A 23566-nucleotide genomic window follows, 5' to 3' on the forward strand; every position below is an offset into this window, starting at 1 on the left:
AACACCGACACACTCTTCACAGTGGCTCCCTGTTGCTATCATATAAGTGCACAGGTTTCATCACCAAAATTTTAAAATGATCACATGTAATAAAAATAAATCACAATTTAAAAACTTTTCAAAACATGCTATAGACTACAGAAGGTACAAAAGAGCAATTTATTTATAGTAACCAAATGGTTAACTATAAAGAAATCACTTTTGCCTTGGAAATTAAGGCAGTTTTGGTTTGGGTTTTTTTTTGTTGTTGTTTTGTTTGTTTTTTGCCACAGTTAAGATGCCAACATCAGCATCTTGTGCCTCTTATCTGAATGTGATTGATGCCTGCATTTTCCAGGTTGGCTCAATTGCCAGCCGTCATCCACTTCTTCGTGGTCACTGGGGTTTTTTATCTAATATCAAACAAACATCCTCGTCTTCATATATTTGAATAAAAACGATCACGGTTCTCAAAGTCTCGATGAGCGTATCTTGCGTAAGTCTTGTTGTGTGGGATCCTTCCAAAAGGTTCAAGGTCATTGAAGCAAGGTTCAAACACTTCCTCGACTGCTTTCTGTGCGACTTCTTTGCTGACATTCCTAACAGCCAGGATAGACAGAATGGCTCTGTCCCGCACACAAGTCTAAGAACAAAGGAAAGCACATGACCTTAGTTTTATATGAAAACTCCAAGTCAGGATAAAACAGCACAAACACAGTGCCTGGACCACAATTCAATTTGGTTCCTCTCATTAATTTATCATCTCAAAGAAAACAAAAAATGTTTTAAATGTGTGTTATGGAGAATGGTCAGCTCAAGCTGAAAGGATTGATTCATACGTAAGACCGTTTCCATTTTTTCTTATCTTTTCCAAAAACATAAGCAAATGTCATTCCTTAGAGTTCTAGAGGTGTCCAGGAAATAAGACCCCCCTCCCGAGAGGTCACAAATTCATTAAGAAATCCATAAGCAGGTTCTGGACGGTCTCTTTCACCAAATCTAATTAACATTAAAATATACTTCACCTGTTTTCCTGAGAGAGCAAGCGAGAGGAGGAGATGAAAGACTGAGCATGCAAGCTCCCATCTGCTAATTCATTCCCCAAATACAACTAAAGCTAGACCAAGACAAATTCAGGAGTCTGGAATTCAATCCAGATTTCTCACGCAGGTGACAGGAACCAAAAAATCTAAACCATCCTCTGCTTCCTCCTGGGGTATCCATTAGCATTCCAGGGACCTGGAGTCAGGGATGGAGCTGGGAATGTGTATGTTCTAAACAACCTCCCACCCATGACACCTGCTGTGCAGAAACAAGGACTTCATTCTGCAAGCTCTCTGCTCTCAAACAGAATTCAAAAATGTTAATGGAGATGTGCATTTTGAGAACCCAAGCACAAATTTTACAAACCTTCCTTACCAAAATAGAGTCATCTTATAAAACCACCATGGTCAGCACCTTAAGAAAAATAAGTGACTGTCATGGTGATATAGCAAATTAATCCTCTGTCTGTAGTGCCAGCAACCCATATGGGCACTGGTTCATGTCCTGGCTGCCCCACTTCCCATCCAGCTCCCTGCCTGTGACCTGGGAAAGCAGAAGAGGATGACCCAAAATCTTGGGACCCTGCACTCATAGGGGAGACCAGGAGGAGGTTCCTGGCTGCTGGATTCATATCAGCTTAGTTCTGGCCATTGCAGCTACTTGGGGAATGAACTAACAGATGGAAGATCTTTCTGTCTCTCCTCTCTGTAAATCTGACTTTTCAATAAAAAAAAAAAAAAAAAAGGTTGAGAGACTTTGCTTTCAAAGACCACGAGCCCAGGGCAGGCATCGTGGCACAGTGGGTTTCACTGGCACTTACGAGGCCTACACTGCATATTAGAGTGCCAGTCAGAGTCCCAGCACCTCCCCTTCCAATCCAGCTTCCTGCTAGAAAAACCTGGGAGGCAGTGAAAAACGCAAGTGCTGCAGCCTCTGCCATCCACGTGGATTTCTGGCCTCCTGGAATCGGCCTGGCCTGGTCACAGCTGCTGAGGGAACTTAGGGAGTAAACCACAAGATAGAAAATCTCTCTCGGGCCCAGCACAGTGGCCTAGCAGCTAAAGTCCTTGCCTTGAACACACCAGGATCCCATATGGACGCCAGTTCTAATCCTGGCTGCTCCACTTCCCATCCAGCTCCCTGCTTGTGGCCTGGGAAAGCAGTCAAGGACGGCCAAAAGCCTTGGGATCCTGCACCCGCATGGGAGACCTGGAGGAGGTTCCTGGCTCCTGGCTTTGGATCAGCGCACAGCACCGACTGTTGCGCTCACTTGGGGAGTGAATCATCGAATGGAAGATCTTCCTCTGTGTCTCTCCTCCTCTCTGTATATCTGACTTTGTAATGAAAATAAAAATAAATCTTTTTTTTTAAAGATTTATTTTTATTATTTTTTCATTGGAAAGGCGGATATACAGAGAGGAGAGATAGAGAGGAAGATTTTCCGTCCGATGATTCACTCCCCAAGTGAGCGCAACGGCCAGTGCTGTGCTGATCCAAAGCCAGGAGCCTCTTCCGGGTCTCCCACGTGGGTGCAGGGTCCCAAAGCTTTGGGCCGTCCTCGACTGCTTTCCCGGGCCACAGGCAGGGAGCTGAAAGGAAAGCAGGGCTGTCGGGATAGAACCAGCGCCCATATGGGATCCCGGGCATGCAAGGCGATGACCTTAACCACTGCGCCACCGCGCGGGGCCCGAAAATAAATCTTAAAAAAAAAATCTCTCTCAGCTGACAGCCTTGGACCACAAGCTTTAGCCACATTTTCCCCTTCCCCAGGGATGTGATGACTGGCTGCCTATTTCCACCCTCCACTAAGAGCTGGAGCACGCTGAATGGAGCCAGGAAGGCGGGGCTTGGAAGTCAGGAGACAGATGACACAAGACAAGTCAGCAGCATGTCCCTTACATGAGCTTGATATGATTAGAGCAGCCAGCTCGTCCTCCAGTTCCCATTCCCCAAGCTCACAGTTCCCTTCGGGGGGTCATTGCACCCCAGAACCAAGCTGCTCTCTCTTGCACAGAACCACGGGCTTGGCTCCTTTGCAAGCCTCTCCTGCTCGCCTCTAGCGGACGCTGCTGTCCTGATGGCCATCTGCTTCACAGTTCAGTCCAGTAAGCTCCGCCCACACAAACATTCTAACCAGCCTTTCTGTGGACCTGATGGGGCGCTGGGGGCAGAAGTGCCAGCACTCATGCCCAATCCATGAACTCTACACCTTCTGCCTCTGTCTTCATCTGTTGTCAGTCTTAAAGGCTTTCTATGGTGCCAGTGTAGTGGTATATCAGGTTAAACTTCTGCCTGTGATGCTAGCATCCCAGATGGACACTTGTTCAAGACCCAACTGCTCCACTTCCAATCCAGGTCCCTACTAATGCACCTGGGAAGTCAGCAGAAGCTGTCCTATGTCCTTGGGCCCCTGCACACAATAATGATAAAAAAAATTAAAAATATGCCCTCTGGCAGGATAATTTTGCCTTGAGATGTACTTGCTGTTTTGTTTACAATGCCTCTCTCAGTTCTACTCACAATCAAGTCCATGCCAATCCAGAGCTTCCCTTGGCATCACACCATCTTCCAAGATGCACAAATGCACAAACCATCCAAAGGTGAGGTCTCTGTCACCGCATTCCTTGTGTCCACCATCCTGTGGGACTGTCACCACGCCAAGTCCCGGAAGGCTCAAGCATGTCCCAGCATGTCCCAGCATGTCCCAGCATGTCCCAGCATGTCCCAGCTTATCCCAGGAGCAAGCTCATAGCTCTTTTCTTATTGGAATCCTCCAATCAACTCACCCATAACCAGAGAGTAGAACCAAATTCCACATCCTTGATGTAAATGATACAGTCTTATTCTTCTCCTCTAGGTATTTTGTCCAAATTTCAAGTACTACCCATGCCTCATTTATTTTCCCACCATTTTCACTCACAGCACTGTTGAGGGTAGGCGATTGCATGGTGGTGTTTACCTGATGGTGTCGCTTGAATCCAAAATGTAACCTGAACAGTTCATTGACGAGTGAACAGTCTCCACTGAGGTTAGCAGCTCGGATCTAGCACAGCAAAAGAAAATAAATGTGCACACCCTGAATCTTTACAGAATTGGAAAAGAATACAAAATTAGCATGTTTTCTGAGAGCAGAATATTCCTAGGACATTAAAACATTTTTAATTCCATTGCCAACAAGAGTAGATACCCATGAGCGCCACTGGATGCTGCCAAACACCCCTGAAAGGCAGTGAATGGGGATGGGGCCGGGCAGGGGCACTCGGTCACCTAGAAGGCTTTCATCCAAAGATCTGCAAACTGAGCTGTGATGTGATCCTCAAACTCAACATGCCAGCGTCTGAGGAGCAAGGCCCAAATCCCTGGGATGTCCTCAGACGTCCCCTCACCCCTACACAAGCTCCCAACCTTCCTCCAGGGCCCTGTGTGCCCTGTTAAAAATTTAAAAAAAAAAAAAAAAGAAGAAGAAGAAAAGAAAGAGAGAGAGAGATAAAGCACAAACTGCAGAATGTTCCAAACCGCTGATGCTGTAAGCACAACACACTACAGTTCTACCACACCTTTGCATTTCTTCTATTTTCAGAGGTGAAAAAAGTCCCAGGACCCCCCACTGGGATTCCACAGCCAGCCTGGCCAGATTTTGGCTAATTCATTGCAAAGGGAATGAATGACTCCTTTTTTGTTGCTTCCACAGAAGCACAGCCTCATACCTCTGAGTGACTCAAGGTATTTAACACACTTGTATTAGCCAGCAGGCATTCAGTCTCATAACACCTAGGAGAGAGACCTAGTTTGTAGTCTATTCTCCAAATGATGTGGATTATAATTAGATGCATGAGTCTACTTATTAATTTCAAGAGCCAGGAAAAATAATCCGAGTTATAAAGCTGAAGTTTGAGCTTTTCATTTGCTCATTCAGTGCGCAATCGGCATGTCTCTCCATGAGCGTGCCTACCACAATTCTGAGAGCGAGCCCCCGCGCTTCCTAGTATCTTGTAATGCTGTGTCATTGAGACTCCATGCTTCACGCTACCGTAGGTGGGCAGTTTTGCCTACAGAAGGCAGCCTGCCTCTGCCACTTGGAAACCTTAACAACTGCCCCACTTGACTCACATATAACATGAGTATCCTAACAATATCGATTCACAGGGTGTGAGTTGAAGCAGGAATCCACCAATGTCAATCATCTGTATACTATACAACTAGGTAAGAACAGATAACGCTTTATTGTAATTCAGTCAGTCATCACAATTACTAAATATTAAAGGTTATAGTTCAGGCAATTCTAAGCACGGAAATGTCTTTTGTTGCATTTCTGAAATCACTTCCCGTAGTCAGAAGCAGAATTTCAAGACTGAAGTGGCATTCTGACGGTAAGATGGTGAACAAGTTTCAGTAGATCATACTTGAATAAGATGCTCAAACGCAGAGTAGTCCAGAAAACAACAACAAAAAACTACAATGAAACTCACCTCTGAACAGGCCAAGTGCCTGACGTTGGTGAACCAGTGGACGTGAGCGCGGCAGTGATCGAACGCATGAATGAGCTCGTGGGTGACCACCCTGCTCATGTGGGCCTCGCTGCGGATATTGTTCTGGCACAACACAATCTGTGGGGCACCAAGATACAGACGCTGCGTGATCGCTCAGCCTGCCTTCTCACCCCGACCACCACACGCTGCCCCGCAGGCTCCCTCGTGCTCCAGCCCCTCTTCATCTACCTCATGCCTGCCCGCCTGGCCAGTCCCAGCCCTCACTGCACACACTTCCCAGATGACTGACTTCTGCCTCCTCCTCCTCTGCCTGGACCACCCAGATGAAGGGCAGCTAGCCATGTGCTGTCTACACTGGGCAGACCAGTAGAGTCTGCCTTGGACGGTAGGATCCTTGTGGCAAAGAGCATGAGCTTCGCAGGGAAGCAAGAGCAAAGTGGCCGCTCCAGCCCTTACCAGCTGGGTGTGCTCGGGCCAGATTCCCAACCTCTCCATGCCTCTGGGTCCAAACCACAAAAAGGCACATGATCATAGCACCTACCTCATGGAATTGTGAGAATTAAATGAGAATATATGTAATGTACTTCTCATTGTAAAGCTTCAGAAGGGCAGTGGATGAACAATAAATGACCACCACTGGCCTCCTTCTACTAGAATAGGGGGTAATGCCACGAAAAAGTCCTCAGAAAGAAGTACAAAGGCCCACAGCACACCGAGCAGGCCCCATATGAACAAGACAGCCAAGAGAGACCCTGGTGCTAAGAGCTGCCCCGTACTGTGCATTTACTGTGTGCTGGCTGCACTTAGACCAGCAATGTCACACACCATCCACTCAGCATTCATCGGCTCAGCTAGTCACTGAAACGAATACCTAACACATTCACCGTCGACTAATAATGGAAATAGCAACTAATCAGATATTTACCAAAATGTTTAAATGTATTTCATGCCAGCTGGGAGTAGAAACAGTGAGAAAAACTTAAGCTTGGCTTCTCTGACAAGGGAGTAGAGCTTTGCTTTGCTTTGTTGTTTTTTTTTTGGGGGGGGGGGGGTTGGACAAGCAGAGATAGAGAGCTCCATCCTTTGGTCCACTGCCCACAGGCCCACAACAGCCAGGGGCAGACAGAAGCCAGGGGTTGAGAACTCAAGACCCACAGGAGTGGCAAGAACCCAAGTGCTCGGGCTGACACCTGCTGCCTGCCAAGGTCTGCACTGGCAGGAAAGTAGAGCCAGGAGCCGCAGCAACCCAAACACTGTGGTATAGGATGCAGGTGTCTTCATCACTGACAAACACCCACTCTTATCTTTTTGTACTTTTTCTTTAAAATTTGGCTAGTTGAGAAGCAGAGAGAGGGCAGAAAGAGAGAGCAACACACAGCATCTGTGCAAGGCATGTTCACACTGAGATATGATGAATCAACAGAAGTCACGGTTAGGTGGAGGAGGAAGGAGCATGTGCAGAGACGAACGTATAAAGGGAAGGGCAGAGGGGGAAGAACGTTGAGCTAAAGCCCAGAGTTAGGGTGGTGAGGATGTGTAGCAAACAACAGTGAAACTCAACCAACCAGAGAGGTGCACGCAACGTGGAAGGCCCTGACAAAGCAGGCTGATCAAAAGACGTAAGCTGCAGAAATTCCATTATCTGTTACACCACTGTTTCACAGAAGCACCAAGCATTACACAGAACTCAAAGCACCCCATGTCTACAGATCAAAAGCAGGCAACTAAATAACACCTCTCTGGACCACACATACAGGTGGCAAAACCACTTCAAAACACCAAGTCATGATGGTCACAAGGGCCAGGGGAAGGGGGAGAGGATGGGGCCAGGGGAAGGGAGAGAGGACGGGCCCAGGGGAAGGGGGAGAGGACGGGCCCAGGCTTCAGGAGTTCTGGTAGTTTCCCGTTCCTTGGAGCTGCGTGGCAATGACACGGGTGTGGAGTATTATGTGAGTGCATGCGTATTTATCCTCCTCTGGGTGATTCACATACGCCATAATGAAAAATTTTAATTGGAAAAAAAAAATCGAAGGAGAGCACGCCCAATGACATTCAACATGGCTGAGAATTCAGATGTAAGTTCAAAATATCAACTCCCTTTTCCCCAGGGGAATAGAGAAGGGGTGAGCTTACCTGAGGCCCTTTTGAGCCCAACAGAGAGTGATTATCAATTTACAAACAAGGAGCCTAAGGAAATGAAAAATAACCAGCCTGAGTCCCACTGCTTATAAGCAGGGAACTAGGATTTGAACTCAAGTCTGTCAGATTCCAAAACAGAGACTTCTGTGCTCTGTCGCCTTTTCCCATTACTACTGTAAAACAATTGCGAAGAATCAAAACTCATATAAAAATCTCCAGCAGGAAAACAGTGGAGTTAATTGTGGACATGGGTTCCAGTTGAAAACAGTTACGTGGGGCACCTGCCTCTCACCTCATCACTTGACATAACCCAGCTATCACTTCCAGGGCTCTCACAAACTCTTCCAATGACTTAAATAAGAAAATTCACCAGATGCTTACTACAAGCCAGGCGACACAATTAACAAATGTGTAAGATTTCATTTCATTTCTCATAATCGCTTTATAAGTAAGAGTGTTTTACAAAAGAAGAAATTCACTCTCCTAATCAAAAATTTCAAAGACAGTGCCACTACTCATGTAAAGGTGAAACCCTCCCACTCCATCGCTTGCCACTCTTGCCTATTTTCCTTTCCCTGACGCAATTCAAACAAGACTTAGCACCTGAACACATGCAGGCACTTCAGCATTTCAAGCCAACGACTCTGAGAGGTTAGAAACTTAATCCTGCACTGGTGTCTGGGAGGTGGGCTCTCTCTGGCGTCAGGAACGCACCCTCGGAAGCAGCTCTCACAGGAGGGCCAGTGATGGAGGCCCAGCCACTCTCTCTCCGCTTCCTGAATCATCACATGCCTGCTTCCCCATACACGCCTCTCCACTGCCACACTCCAGCCTCGGCAGATGGCTGAACAAGTGGTGCCTGCCCCAATCCTGAATCCTCAAAACCATGAGGCAAAGCCAACCTGCTCTCTTCCTCGGTGGCTTCTCTCAGGTCTTCTGCTACAGGAACCAAAAGCTGCCCTTTCTGTCCTCCAGCTAAACTGGATCCCTGTCATTGCCCAAACACAGCTTGTGATTTCACACACACACACCACTTTTGTTCCCACCACCCATGTGTGGCCACCGGTCTTTGTCTTTCCTGCCCTCAAAGGGGCTTTATAGCCTCAGCTAAACCTGCTGGTATCTTCCCTTCAATCACATCGCTGTCCCACTGTGGCATCAAGGCCAGGTTCTAGTTCCATAACCGTGTTTGTGATTTCTCCCCCCTGCCAGAGCATGAGCACCTTAGGAGTAAGGACCATGATCCTTCCTTTTGTGAATCCAGATAGAATGACCAGCACATGGCAGGTGAACAACATCAGGAGAGATTAAAGAGAAGACGGTAACTTCTAAAAACTCCTACCTGAGACGTTGACGCATCAAAGCCTCCACTGACGTTTCCTTGACAATCTTCACAAGAAAAGTGTCTGTCTTTGTTAACAGCACTAAAAGGCAAGAACAGATTACAGAGAGCACCCAGAACCGCAAGAGTGAAACAGAGCAGGAGTCAGGAACCCTCCACGGCTAATACTTACAGAACCCTGGGAAAACCAAACACCTTCAGAACTTACTCTTCTCATCTCTACAATATGGACAGTGTCTCTGCTAACTATTCTAGTTCAAAGCTCCCATGACTCCACCAGGCATCTGGGCAATGCTGCAAACCGTGTGGGGAACAGGATGGAGCTTGCTCACTCGAGCCAGGATAAGAAGCAGGCCTCCTCCGGTGGGTACTCAGCAGCGGGAGGCCCACAGCACACATCAGAGTTTAAGTGCTGACTCTGCTCTGGATTCCGGCTTCTTACTAACCTGTGAGTGATTGCCCCAGGCCCCTGCCCTGCTGCCTGGAGGGAATGGCTTAAGCCTAACCTTCCCGTTGGGTGATGCAGGCATTTGGGAAGTAAAGCAATGGGAAAAAGATTCTCTCTCTCTCTCCTCTCTCTCTCTTTCTCTCTGAAAGACTTCCAGGTACCAGCTGAGATTTCTTCCCTATTAAGGACAAGTCCTAGAATGGTTCTTGACAATTACTTACAAGGAACACCCTGAGTTTTGTCTTTACTCAAGACCCAAGGAGAATGGCAAAGTCAGAAACCAAGATAGGGCAGAAGATGGCCAAAGAGAATCAAGCCTGCGGGCAGAGGGCAGCTGCTCACAACCATCTATACCAGGGCAAAAGCTCCGTGGCCTGAAGAGAGAAATCTTCATTAGTCTGCTTTGGAGCAATGCCTGCTTGCTTTCAACAAACAGAAGATAAAGCAGCATTTCAAAGAGATTTACTTACCAACCTGAGTGCTTCATGGCATCAAGCAGCAGTTTGACATAAGGATCTAAAGAGAGAGAAGGTTCCATTTAGTACGTTATTGATTTATCCATATGGCATCACAAATCGTAATGAACCATTGAAACACTATCTTAAACTTGGTGCAAATGAGGCAGCAGTTTGGCCCCATGGTTAAGACGCTGCTTCAGACACAAGCACCCCAGGATCCGCCTGAGTCTGAGCCCCAGCTTTCTTTCTTCCACAACCAGTTTCAGGTTAATGCAACCCCTGGGAAGCCGGAGGTGACGGCTCAAGTGCTTGGGGTCCCTCCATGCATGTGGGAGACCTGGATCGAGTACGGACTCCTGGTTCAGCCCCAACTGCCATCCGTGTTTGAGGAGAGAACCAGCAGATGCAATTTCAATCTCCCAGGGTCCTGCATTGTGGCACAGCAGGTAGGGCCACAGCCTGCATCCCACATGGAATGCTGGTCCACTTCCAATTCAGCTCCCTGCTAATGAGCCTGGGAAAGCAGTGGAAGTTTTTGGGTCCCTACCACCCATGTAAAAGCCCAAAATGAAGTTCTAGGCTTCTGGCTTCGGCCTAGCCCAGCCTTGGCCACCGCAGTCATCTGGGGAGTGAGTCAGTGAACAGAAGATCTGTGTTTAGGGGAGTGTATGTCCCTCTAACTCTACCTTATAAAAAAAAAAATTCTTGGGCCTGGTGCAATGGCCTAGCAACTAAAGTCCTTGCCTTGAACGCGCCGGGATCCCACATGGGTGCTAGTTCTAGTCCCAGCTGCTCCACTTCCCATCCAGCTCCCTGCCTGTGGCCTAGGAAAGCACTCAAGGACACCCCAATGCCTTGGAACTCTGCACCCACATGGGAGACCTGGAAGAGGTTCCTGGCTCCAGCTTCGGATTAGCGCAGCACCTGCCATTGCAGTTACTTGGGGAGTGAATCATCTGACAGAAGATCTTCCTCTCTGTCTCTCCTCCTCTCTGTATATCATCTGCCTTTCCAATAAAAACAAATAAATCTTTTAAAAAAATTATTTAGCCAAGAGACTGTCAGCCAGTGGACTCTGAATAGGTTTCATTGCAGTTGGGACGGTGAGATTGGCAGCAATCCAGAACTGATGAACTATCAAAACTGTTTGAGCAGGACCCTTGGAGAGCGCCTCATGTTGGGGATTGGGGATGGGTGGGAAGTTGGGTGGGGCTTTTCCCTTTGCTACTCCCCTAACCCCAGATACAGGGAAAAATGATTGTATTAGTGTGGAAACAATGATATTACCCACTTTCACCCTGTAGCCCTTGACCCTCTGTACCCTAATCAACTAAGATTATTAAAAGAAATTAACGAAAAAAACAAACAAAAAAAATAAAAAAATAAAAAAATAAATTATTTAGCCATCCATATAGGAGTCTTGAATAGAATGCCTGGCTCCTGGCTTCAGACTGCCTCACACCTAATAGCTGTAACCCATCTGGGAAGTGAACCAGCAGACAGAAGGTCGGTCTCTCTCTCTGTTTCTCTCTCTCTGCTCCGCCCCTCCCTCTCTATCCCTCCTCCTCTTCCCTCCTGCTCTTTCCATTATTTGTTTGTTTGTTTGTTTATACAAATAGGTAAGTATATATATATACCTATAAAATGCTGCCATGAGGCCCAGCTGCTCCCATCACCCCCTGGGACAGAGCTTCCAAGCTGTAGATTGACGCTCTGACACCGGTAGCCAGGCCTCTCCTGCAGCCCGCCCTCTGCAAGGCGGGGGTCCCACAGCTTCTCCTGGGGGCTCATGTTGAGCACCCCACCTTCCTCACCTCCCGTCTCAACTTGACCCCCACAGCCTGACTCTTGAGCTGCAGGGCCCTCTACAGAGCCCCAGGGTGCTGGCACTGCACAGTCCCAACATTTGTAACTCATAGCTCTGAAAGAGGTCTTGTGGTTTCCCAGCACCCCTGTGTGTGCACCCGGGGTTCAGGGGGGTTTAGGTGCAGAGATGAGGGAAGCGGGGGCCACGCCACACCACAGCTGGCAGCCCAGGCCGTTCTGTCTATTCAGCTGAACAACCACACCCTCTACTTCCTCGGGCCTCCGCTCAGTCCCCTCATACAAGGGGATCCCCCAGAAAGTTGGAAGATTGCTTGCAGGTGGCCCCTTGGAGCGATCCCTGGCCAGCTGTGAGATAGTTTAGGGTGAGTGTGGGGTAAACTTGGAAGGTCTCAGCCAAAGCTGCCGAGAAATCTCCAGTGCAATGTCGTTGGGTCTCGAGACTACACAGAACATGGCCACTGGGCAGGGGGGACCCAGTCTAACCCACACCTGTGGTTCTGCACTCTGAGGATTGTGGGCCTCTTGGAGAACAAGATGAAGCTGCCAACTCTACCAGGAAAAAAAAAAAAAATAGGCACATGGTTGCAGGGATCTCTACCCTGCAAAACCCACATCTTCAAGCCTAGGTTTGCAAAAAAAAATAAATAAATAAACCGGTGGTGTCGGGGCACTGCCAGTAGTAGGCGTGGCCTTCATGACGATGGTTCCCTAAACCACTGCCTCACCCCGACCCTCAGGCTCAAGTCCAAGTCCGTGTTGCTGCATAACTTAAGCAAGAAACCTGAGGATGTGGCAAACCCAAGCAGCGCGACAGAAACGGACGATCTCCTAGCCCAAGACTCACCAGCAAGCATAAGGAGGCCTCAGCGCCGCCTCTGATGCGGACACTGACGCCCAGGCCCTATGCCTTTTGAGGCGCCCGAACCCCGCCCTTGCAGAAGCTGCATCTGAGCCCCCTTGGCCGAGCAGAGCCCAGGCCCTCACTCGCCCACCCGGCCTCAGACCTCCGCCCCACCGACCCCCCAGCCCCAGTCACAGCTCCTACTCTTTTCCAGCGTCTTTAGGAGCATGAGCTGGCACTTCTGGTTGTTGTTGAAGAAGCTGGACAGGAACCGAGGCTCCGACGGCTGCTCAGGGAAGACCCGGCCCGCGACGTGTTGCTGCTGCACCTGCTCGCCCGCCGCGGGGCCTGGCCCGCGCTCGTCCGCTGCTCCCGCCATGGCGCCCGCAGACCTCGCCGCGGCTCGCCGACCCCCGGCTGCTGTGGCCCCACCGAGAGCGGGAGAGTTAACCTCGCTCCCGCCAACCCAACCAACCAGGACGGCTGCGCCGACCCGCAGCCGGGCCGGGCCGAGGGTCAGCTGGGCCGGTCTAGGACCGCTGGGCGGGGCGAGGGGCGGGGCCGAGGCGGCCGGGGGCGTGGACTGGAAGCTGGACGCTGGACGCTGGGCGGGCCACCGAGCTGTTGAGATCTTGGCTACCGCCCCTTGGCGTGGGTGTCCATTCCCTGCACACGTCGTTGACTGCCTGCTGAGCTGCTGTGCTTGCACCAGCTCCACTCGTCACGCCCCCCACACTTCCTGGCCAATACTGACCGTCCAGCGACCGAAGGTGGCTCTCTGGTGCTGTCACTCCCAGGATGCAGTTCACAACCAGGATGCAGTTCCAAACTCCTGGGTTTGGCCTGATTCGTGTGTGTGTGTGTGTGTGTGTGTGTGTGTGTGTGTGTGTGTGTGTGTGTCCCTCTCTGTATATCATCCCACCTTCCAAAGATAACAATTTTTTTTAAAAAAGAACATATTGGTTGTTCCAATGCAGTGGCATAGAACTATAATCCTCCACCTGTGGCGCAGGAATCCCATACGGACATCAGTTCAAGTCCTGACTGCTCCACTTCCTAAGATTACACCAGGCCTTGGGCCCCTATAGGCATGCGGGAGACCCAGAGGAAGCTCCTGGCTCCAGCTGTGAACCAGCTCTGTTCTGGCTATTGTGGTCATTTGGGAAGTGAACCAGCAGGCGCTTCCCTCTCTAATGCTGACTTTCAAGTAAATCTTGTTTTAAAAATACACAATGGGTAAAATACTAGAACTACTCATTCATTTGAAATACAAAAATATAAACATTTACTGGGTATACAATCTGCTAAAGCTGTAACAAAAAGCACAGCTACTTCTACTGAGCTCAATTTGGACACATTATTTCTAATCCTCACTGCATCCCTGAAATCTAAATATTATTATTCCTAATTTGCTAACTAAGGAAAGTGGACTCAGCAAAATCAAATAATATTTCCAGGGTTATGTAACCTTTTTTCAATTTAGTTAAAGAACTATTAGTTCATATATATATATGAAACTTTTATTTCATATATATATGAAATTATAATTCAGTAGGGTTCCTGTGACATAATGAAAGACTACATAGAGAAATACTTTTGTTAAATTCATCCAAAAAGCTTATATAGTGTAATTCACTTTGTAATTTTGTTTACTATCTGCATACAAAGGATCTGGAACTCTGCTTCAACATGCAAAATGGTGGGGTGAGTTGAATTTGTAAATTTTTTGTTTGGTTTTTGCTTGCCTTCATTTTTGTAAAGCAAAAATACTAGAATGCTTTTAAATAGGAAATAAATTATTTAAAGTTATTTAAATCCAGCACAGTGGTATAGAGGCTAATCCTCCTTCTGCAGCATTGGTATCTCACATGGGCACTGACTCATGTCCTGGCAACTCCACTTCCCATCCAGCTCCCTGCTTATGGCCTGGGAAAGCAGTAGAGGAAGGCCCAAGTCCTTGGTACCCTGCAATGATGTGAAAGACCTGGAAGAAGCTCCTGGCTTTGGATTGGCTCAGTTCCAGCTATGGCAGCCAGATAGGGAGTGAGTCAGTCAGGGGATGGAAGATCTCTCTCCACAAGAGCCAGGGTTGGGGGCAGGCTGGGCTGGACAAGGCAGCAGTACCAGTCAGCCTATGTGCGGTCCAGCTCTGGAGGTAAGTTGAACTAAGCCACAGCATCCGCTGGTGTGCATGAGAACCAGGTGAGATGTGGGATGGTCCCAGCTAGGCCACAGCACATACCAGCAAGTGCAAAATCGGGGCTGGGGGTGGATCTGGTAGAGATTATTGGGGGCCGCCCCAATTAGGCCATGGCACCTGCTGGTGTAGGTGAGAACCAGACCTGTGGCAGACTGGGCTGGGATAGGCCACTGCATCCGTGGGTTTGCCTGAGAGATGAGGGTGGGGACAAACTGACCAGGCAGCTGAATCCACCGGTATGTATGTTGGCTGGTATAGGTGACAGACTGAACCTGACCCTGCACTAGCTGGCACACATGAGTCAAGTCTGAAGTCACCCCTGGTGAGGTTTCCTGGGAGGACTCCCCAACTAGATCCTTGGACTCAAACCCAGCCACAGGGGAAATCACAATATATAGTCAGACCTTGGAGTGCGTGAATCAGGACTGGGACTCCTCAGCTGCTGAGGCCAGTGCAGTGGTCAGCATGTCTAGAAGCACTTGAGGGACACGACAGCCAGCTCATCCCAGCCAGCAGGGGATGTCAACTGCCTCTTCAGAGGAAGAAAGGCAGAACAGCTTGGATCACCCTCCTGGTCAAGATTTGTTGCTCATCCCTTGGTCTGGAGAAGCAGCAGGGTGGACTTGGTCAGCCAGTAGACCTTGGAAAGATCGTCTCAGCCTTGGTGCATCAAAGCCAACGCATCTCGGGGCTACCACAACCACTCAAGCAACACCGTCAGACACTCCCCTCACATGGGGGTCTCTGAGGCATCATCAAAGGACTGTTCCCTATCCCTGGGTGTTAATATGGTTTGACAGCAAGGAACAGCCCCTACCCCTTCCCCTCTGTGGACACGGAAGACAAAAGGAAATTGAAACATTTGTCCTTCCCACCTCCCTCCCTTGCTCTGACCGGGGCCCACATACGCATGCGTTCCTCTCACCCATGTGAACAGTATTAAATATAGAATGAAATTTTTAATTAAAAAACTCTCTGCCTCTCCTCTTTTTTTTCAAAATACCTTTCAAATAAAAAATAAGCAAATGTTCAAAAAGTAACAATAGGTTGTTGAAAATCATCATCACAGAACAGGCAGCATTGTGGCCCAGCGATTTTAAGCTGCTGGCATCCCCCCTGGGCATGGGCTCAAGCCCCAGGTGCTGAACTTTCCATTCAGTTCCCCGGGAATGGACCTGAGAAAGTGGCAGAAGATGGTCAGAATCTTGGATCCCTGAACCTACACAGGAGACCCAGATAAAGTCCCACACTCCTGGCTTACTTCTGGCCCAGTCCCTGCTATTGAGGCCATCTGGGAAGCGAACCTGCAAGCAAAAAGTCAGCCTCCCCTTTCAGTAACTCTGCCCTTCAAATAAAACAAATTTTTATTATTTTTTAAGATTTATTTATTTTTATTGGAAAGGCAGATATATACAGAGGAGGAGAGACAGAGAGGAAGATCTTCCATCTGTTGATTCATTCCCCAAGTGAGTGCAATGGCTGGAGCTGAGCTGATCCGAAGCCAGGAGTCAGGAACTTCCTCCAGGTCTCCCACGCAGGTGCAGGGTTCCAAGGCTTTGGGGTGTGCTCAACTGCTTTCCCAGGCCACAAGCAGGGAGCTGAATGGGAAACGGAGCAGCTGGAACTAGAACTGGTACCCATATAGGATCTCGGCGCGTTCAAGGCGAGGACTTTAGCTGCTAGGCCTTCGCACCGGGCCCTTAAATAAAACAAATCTTTAAAGTCCATCACCACAAGGAAAGAAGTTTTACATAATTTTGTGTTTTCCTCTGTTCAGGTTTTTTACATTTCCTACTTTAAGATTTACTTTCAGCTGACAAGTAAAATCGGTAGGAATTTCTGATGTACAACATATGTTTCACAATACGCAGACACTGGAGAATGGCTACATTAAGCGAACATCTCCGCCTTCCAGTCCTTTCCACCGTGGGGAAGAGAATGTTCCTCGCCTTCTCTCAGCCTGCCAAGGAGCCCTGGTGGCCGTGACCGGATCACGGAGCCTGCAAAAGGAGGCGGGGCCTCCGAACCCGGAAGCGAACGGAAGGCGGCGCGGAGTCCTCTGGGAAGACGTCTCCAGTTACCAGGGCAACCGGAAGCTGTTTGGAGAAGTTAGCAGGAAAGGCGGAGATGTCCCGGCGTCTGGGGTGAGATGTGATGCTGTTGTCACCTTCGGCTAAAGAAGGTGGCCTCTTCTTTTTCCTTTGATTCTTGAGCGAAATGAAGCGTAGTCCAGTGATTCCTCACAGTCACTTATCTAGATTTTTGCCTCCTTTTAGAAAATGTGGAGAATTTCCAAGATACAGTGTAGTGGGTCCCCACGTGAAAGTGGTTTGTTTTTTAATTTGTGGCTTTTTTTTTGGAGATCTCCCCAGCCACCCCGCCACCCAGAAGTAACTTAATATAATATATATTTCCTGTCTGTATTTTTTTACATACATTTTTCTCCATAGTTGTTCTAGAGAAGACACTGTGTGTCCTGCTTTTGCATAAGTTAAGACAATTGTGATTTTTTAAATCTTAGCAACATAAAAGGATTGGATTTTTTTTCTAAGTAGATGAGATGTATAAAATATTGTCAGGAAGCAGTTAAAGATGCTGTGATAAAAGAAAACTGGGGCCCAACACGGTAGCCTAATGGCTAAAATCCTCACCTTGCAAGTGCTGGGGACCTCATATAGGTACCGGTTCTTATTCAGCTTCCTGTTTGTGGCCTGGGAAAGCAGAAGAGGATGGCCCAAAACCTTGGGACTCTGCACCAGCATAGTAGCCCTGGGGAAAGCTCCTGGCTCCTGGCTTTGGATCAGCTCGACTCTGGCCACTGGGGCCACTTGGGGAGTGAGCCAGTGGATAAAAGATCTTTTTCTTTTTTTTTTAAAGATTTATTTTTATTATTATTTTTTCATTGGAAAGGCGGATATACAGAGAGGAGAGACAGAGAGGAAGATCTTCCGTCCGATGATTCACTCCCCAAGTGAGCGCAACGAGCCGATACTATGCCGATCCGAAGCCAGGAGCCTCTTCCGGGTCTCCCACGCGGGTGCAGGTTCCCAAAGCTTTGGGCCGTCCTCTGCTGCTTTCCCGGGCCATAGGCAGGGAGCTGGAAGGGAAGCGGGGCTGCCGGGATTAGAACCGGCGCCCATATGGGATCCCGGGCGTGCAAGGCGAGGACCTTTAACCACTTGCGCCACCGCGCCGGGCCCTAAAAGATCTTTTTCTATTAATCTGCCTTTCCAATAAAAATAAATCTTAGAAAAAGGTAACTCACTGATCAACTCCCTGAAGAAATAGGTGTTGTATCCCTAAGGTGCATAAATTTATGTAGATTGGGGATGAAACTGGGAAACAGAACATCAAAAAACTATCCCAAAAGAATATATCTAAGGACATATAATAAATAGATGTGTCAGCCTCAAAGGGACAAATTTAAAAGGCATATTTAGTGCTCATTAAATTGGGAAAAGATTAAGCAAAGAGTGATACGTGCTGCACCGAGGTTCAGACAGCAGGCACCTCAGGTGGGGCTGCGGAGTGATACATTCCCGCCCTCCCCCGGCAGTGTGAACTCCTGGAGGACTTCCACGTGGGTGGGAGAGGCCTAACACTGGGGTCATCTCAGGAAGACAGTTTAAAAATTTTGCATAATTTCGTTGGAAAGGCAAATTTCACAGAGAGAAAAGGACAGACAGAAAAATCTTCCATCTCCTAGTTCATTCTTGAAATGGCTGCAACAGCCAGAGCTAAGCCTATCTGAAGCCAGGTGCCAGGAGCTGCTTCAGGGTCTCCACGTGGGTGCAGAATCTCCTCTTCTCTTCTCTCTCTCTCTCTCTCACTTTCACTTTCTCTCTTTCTCCTTCTCTCTCCCTCCCCTTTCCACCCCCACTCCCCATTCCCCTCTTCCTTTAATTCTGATCTTCACTGCGGTCAGCCTACGTTTGGAGGTGAGAAGGTGCTAGACTATGAGTTAAACACAGGGCACATTAGGCGTGCATATGTATTCACAGCAAATGATTCCATTCAGCTGTAGTTTGAGAAATCAGTGGGACTTATGGGGGAAGGACATAGGATTGTAGGAAAGGAGTTTGAGTAATTAAAGAGGTATGATTCATTCTTTCCATGAAGTTTTATTGAACATATACGTTCTTTAACAAGCCTTTAAACCCTACAAGGATAAAAGCCACATGTTTTTATCTCCACATAGACCAGCAATACAATACACAGTCGATGCTTAATGTACGTTGAATAAATGGGTACAAGATACTGTCTTTTATACTATAGAAGATGCAGAGTTGAATTAGAAAAATTAGTTTATAGGCCAAAGTTGGGCAAGTCTTAAATAGAAACAGCAACTACAAGCTTAAAAGTAGTGTTATTCGTGGCCTACACTGTGGCTCAACAGGCTAATGCACTGCCCTGCAGTGTCAGGATCCCATGGGTACCTGTTCGTGTCCCAGACACTCCACTTCCCATCCAGCTCCCTGCTTACAGCCTGGGAAAGCAGTAGAAGATGGCTCCGAGCCTTGGGACCCTGCACCTGTGTGGGAGACCCAGAAGAAGCCCCTGGCTATTTGGAGAGTAATCCAGTAGATGCAAGATCTTCCATAAATCTTAGAAAGAAAGGAGAGAAAAGGCCAGGAAGAAGTGCAAGCATAGCAGAAACTTCATTGTTAGCAAAGTAAACCGGGAGGACAGCACCTCCCCACAGGATGCAGGAAAATGGAGTATCCGACTGGACCCTGGCAAGGAGCCCCCATGCATTACACAGGCCACGGCAGGTGAGGGATGGCTTTCTGAAAGGGCTGTACCCTCAGGCCCACATGTGAGCTAGACCTGGCCAGGGAGAACCTTCATCGGTCCTTTCACTGACACTATCTGGAAGAAGGCTCTCTTGTTGCAGGTGCTGAGAAAAAAAAAAAAAAACAATGGAGCAGAAAGTCACTTTTGCAACCACGTAAGTGGCTTCCCTAAAGTTAAAGCTAAAGACGCCACCTTGAAAGACAAAGGCCAAGTCCCAGTGACACCAAAGAGCCCACGGATGCAGACATGCCTAAAAACCAGCTCATCCCAGAAACTTCCCATTACATGAGCCCATAAACTCTTTTGTAGTTAGGCTTGGGATTTTGCCATTTGCTGCTCAGAACATTCTGATACACGGTGTACATCGTTCAGTCACCATTACTGCTCTTCTCTGTCTTATTTTCAGTGTGCTGCTTGGGGTTGGCTCTGTGATGTAATGAATTAAGCCTCCACCTGCTATGCCACCCCGCCGGGCCCAATATAGGAGTTTTTATCACAGGTAATGCGTGATCTGTAATATATGGTGATACATATACATGATAAATCAAAAAGCATAAATTCCTGGGCAGACATTGTGCCATTACAGGTTAGACACCACTTGAGATGGCCACATGCAGTATTGGAGTGCCAATTTGAGTCTTGTCTGCTTCCAGTACATCTCTCGGCTTATATGCCTGGGAGGCGATGGTTCACGCATTTGAATCCCTGCTACATATTTGCGAGACCTGGATGGAGTTCCTGGCTCCTGGCTTTGGCCTGTACCAATTCCATTTGGAGTGTAGACCAGAGGACAGAAGATCTTTCTCTCTCTCTCTCTCTCTTTCTCTCTCTCTCTCTCTCTCGATCACTTTGCCTTTCACACAGATGACACCAGCTTCTTGCCATCAACAGGAATCACACATGGGGGCATCTGAATCCTGGCTGCAACGGTCTGGAGCACGTGGGCTGCAAGCTGGTGCCTCCAGCTGGTCTTGGGCAAGCAGCTGCCCTAGGGATTTTTCCAGAAAGGATTCTCCGTTAGAGGCTCTTGCAAACACCTTTGGGGTCTTTGTCCAATGGCTTTGCCCACTAACAGTTGGTTCCCTGATATAATCTCTAGTGAGAGGTTCACCCACCTCGCTTTTGTCATTGCTTCCCTAGCCAGGCTGCAAAATTCCCAGATCTGTTCTGTTCTGTTCCCTTCTGCTCCCAGTTCTTCTGGTAAAACTAACAGCCGCCAGTAACACTGATGTTGCAGCTTGAACACTTCAATTTCCTATAAGTCTCAGAGCAAGGACACGGAAAAGCCAATCCTTCACTACCATGCAATAGGCTGGTGGGTTTTTTTTATCTGATAATTATTCAGATTTTGATTTTGATGATTTTTATAAAATTCGTTAGAGTCAAGGGCTACAGGAAGGTGGGTGAGACCATTATTTCCATATTCTGTTTCTTTCCTTCCTGTATCTGGGGAAAAGGGGAGACGAGGGAAGGGGAGAAGCCACACCCAGCTCTGACACATGCACTCCCCAGTCAGATCATGGAACCTGCAATTCTCTCCATGGTTGGGGTTTTGAGTCCAGCGGTTCAGTTGGGGGATCCCCAGATAACCTTCACCTGAGGTGGTCCCAGACCTGATTCTTTTTTTATTTTTTTTTTGAAGATTTATTTATTTTTATTACAAAGTCAGATATACAGAGAGGAGGAGAGACAGAGAGGAAGATCTTCCATTCAATGATTCATTCCCCAAGTGAGTGCAACAGCTGGTGCTGAGCCGATCTGAAGCCGGGAACCGAGAACCAGGAACCTCTTCCGGGTCTCCCATGCAGGTGCAGGGTCCCAAGACTTTGGGCCGTCCTTGACTGCTTTCCCAGACCACAAGCAGGGAGCTGGATGGGAAGTGGAGCAGCCGGGATTAGAACCGGTGCCCATATGGGATCCCAGCACGTTCAAGGGGAGGACTTTAACTGCTACGCCATGCTGCCGGTCCCCTGATTATTTTATTTTTATTGGAGAGTCAGATATACAGAAAGGAAGAGAGACTGGAAGATCTTCCAATTGTTGATTCACTCCCCAGGTGTCTACAATGGCCAGAACTGCACCGATCCAAATCCAGGAGTCCAGAGTCTTCTCCGGGTCTTCCACACAGGTGCAGGGTCCCAAAGCGTTGGGCTATCCTTGACTATTTTCCCAGGCCACAAGCAGGGAACTGGATGGGAAGCAGGGCTGCTAGGTTTAGAACCGGTGCCTGTATGGGATCCTGGGGCATGCGAGGAAAGGACCTTAACTGCTAAGCTACCACACTGGGCCCCAGACCTGATTCTTGTGTGCTTGCCAATACAGGGTCTGACACAGTCCGTCACCCCAGTCGGTTTATGCACATGCTAGTGGTTGCAATTGCTGGGTCAGTTCTTTCTTTAGCCCTGTCTTCTACACAAACCAATGAGTGTTGGATCCCAGCCCATTCCTGCCCACCACACACTCAGCCCCCACACAAACCAGTAGGAGTTGGGCCTATTTAGAGCGACCTACTATAAACCCCACGAGGCCCGCTCCCTGCCCTGGTTCCTGTGCTTGCCAGTATGTACAGCAGACTGGTCCTGTATATCCCACATCCCATTCAGTTCTCACACATACAGTTTCAGTGGGCTTTGAAACCTAGTTCAACCCAACCAGCCCCACTGTCCAGCCCACACATCTGCTGGCAGGTGCCACTCCGTGTCTAGCCATGCCTACCCCAGTCCTGGTTCTCAAGTTCACCAGTCAGAGTGGCAACCCAAGAGGCAGGTACCCACTATTTCTCTTCTGGGCCCATTCCCACTACGATCTCACACTCTCCAGGTGGTTCTGCAGTTTAACTTAACAGAATTTGACAACAGGGCTGGATTTAGTCCCTTGTGGCCTGGACTGTCCTGTTTGCTGCCAGCCTTCCAGGCTCCAAGACCCTCAGTGGAATCACCCCTAACACTCAGCTTCCATTGTCCAGCCTTTCCCTAGCCTGCTCCCCCAAACCCCTTCAGCCTCTTCCCGGGAAACCTATTCCAAAGACAACAATGGCAACGTGAACAGAGGGATGGTTTTTGATAATACACATTTCAGTTTGCCTTTGGTGCCTCTTTAGTTCTTAATTTAGATTGCTTTCAGTGAAACTTCCTTTTTTATGGGGTGCAGGATGATAATTTGGTATTCAATGTGTAGTGATCACATCAGGGTAATTAATGTCTGCTTGTCCTAGTTAGGCCCTTTAGGCTGTTGAGGCATGAATAGTTCATCCCAACCCCTTTGAAACTGGATGCTGATCATCTCAAAACAAAGGGAATGTTTATTTCCCCAGAATAAGCTTTTACAAGCTCCTCACCTGGAATATTCCAGACTGCTAAGAGTGGCACATTGTAAATGGATGACTTACCCAGCGAGTTATTCCACATGCTCCCTAGCCACACCTGTGACTCTGACACTACATGTTCACGTGATCTCCCCAGCAAGTGGGCCAACAGGACACTGACCTGCTGCCCGCTGGGCTGGGGACCCTCACTCTCGGGCCCCACCCTGCTGCCTCCCACTCAGTGAAGTCTCTCCTGCCTTTGCTGGTGGCCTCCATGCCTTCTCTCGACCCGAGAAATCCCAAAGCCTCATAGTCGTCGCCTCAGGTTTGGAGCTTCTCTTCTGTCTGCTGCTACTGAGAACTGCAGTCTTGCCCATGAACTTTGCTATAAAATGAAATGCAATAAAAAATATATGTAAATTTAAAAAAAAAGACTGCACATCTGTACAATTTGAAATTTGGGTGTCCAGTGTTATGCAGCGAGTTAAGCCATCAATTGTTAAACCAACATTCCTTTCAGATTACCGGTTCAAGTCCTAGCTTCTCTACTTCCCATCCAGCTCACTGCTAAAGTACCTGGGAAAGCATCAGAGGTGGCCCAGATATGTGGGTCTCCCCGCGTGGGAGACTCAGATGGAGTTCCTGGCTCCTGATTTGAGCCTGGCCCAGCTCTGGCTGTGGTTACCATTTGGAGAGTAAA

At 48.3% G+C, this 23566-nt stretch overlaps 1 protein-coding gene across 1 annotated transcript; it reads right to left on the bottom strand.

Moving 5' to 3' along the window:
• Positions 1–250: 250 nt before the first annotated feature.
• ATP23 (ATP23 metallopeptidase and ATP synthase assembly factor homolog) lies at positions 251–13069 on the bottom strand. Its single transcript, XM_040982769.1, has 6 exons — positions 12773–13069; positions 9913–9958; positions 8995–9076; positions 5493–5630; positions 3983–4066; positions 251–622 (listed from the first exon to the last, which is right to left on the bottom strand). The coding sequence occupies exons 1-6, from the start codon at positions 12945–12947 to the stop codon at positions 419–421; spliced, it is 729 nt and encodes a 242-aa protein (XP_040838703.1). The 5' UTR covers positions 12948–13069; the 3' UTR covers positions 251–418.
• Positions 13070–23566: the final 10497 nt, after the last annotated feature.

Source organism: Ochotona curzoniae, unplaced genomic scaffold (assembly GCF_017591425.1).
Source record: "Ochotona curzoniae isolate NIBS_2020 unplaced genomic scaffold, NIBS_Ocur_1.0 contig_1014, whole genome shotgun sequence".
NCBI lineage: Eukaryota > Metazoa > Chordata > Mammalia > Lagomorpha > Ochotonidae > Ochotona > Ochotona curzoniae.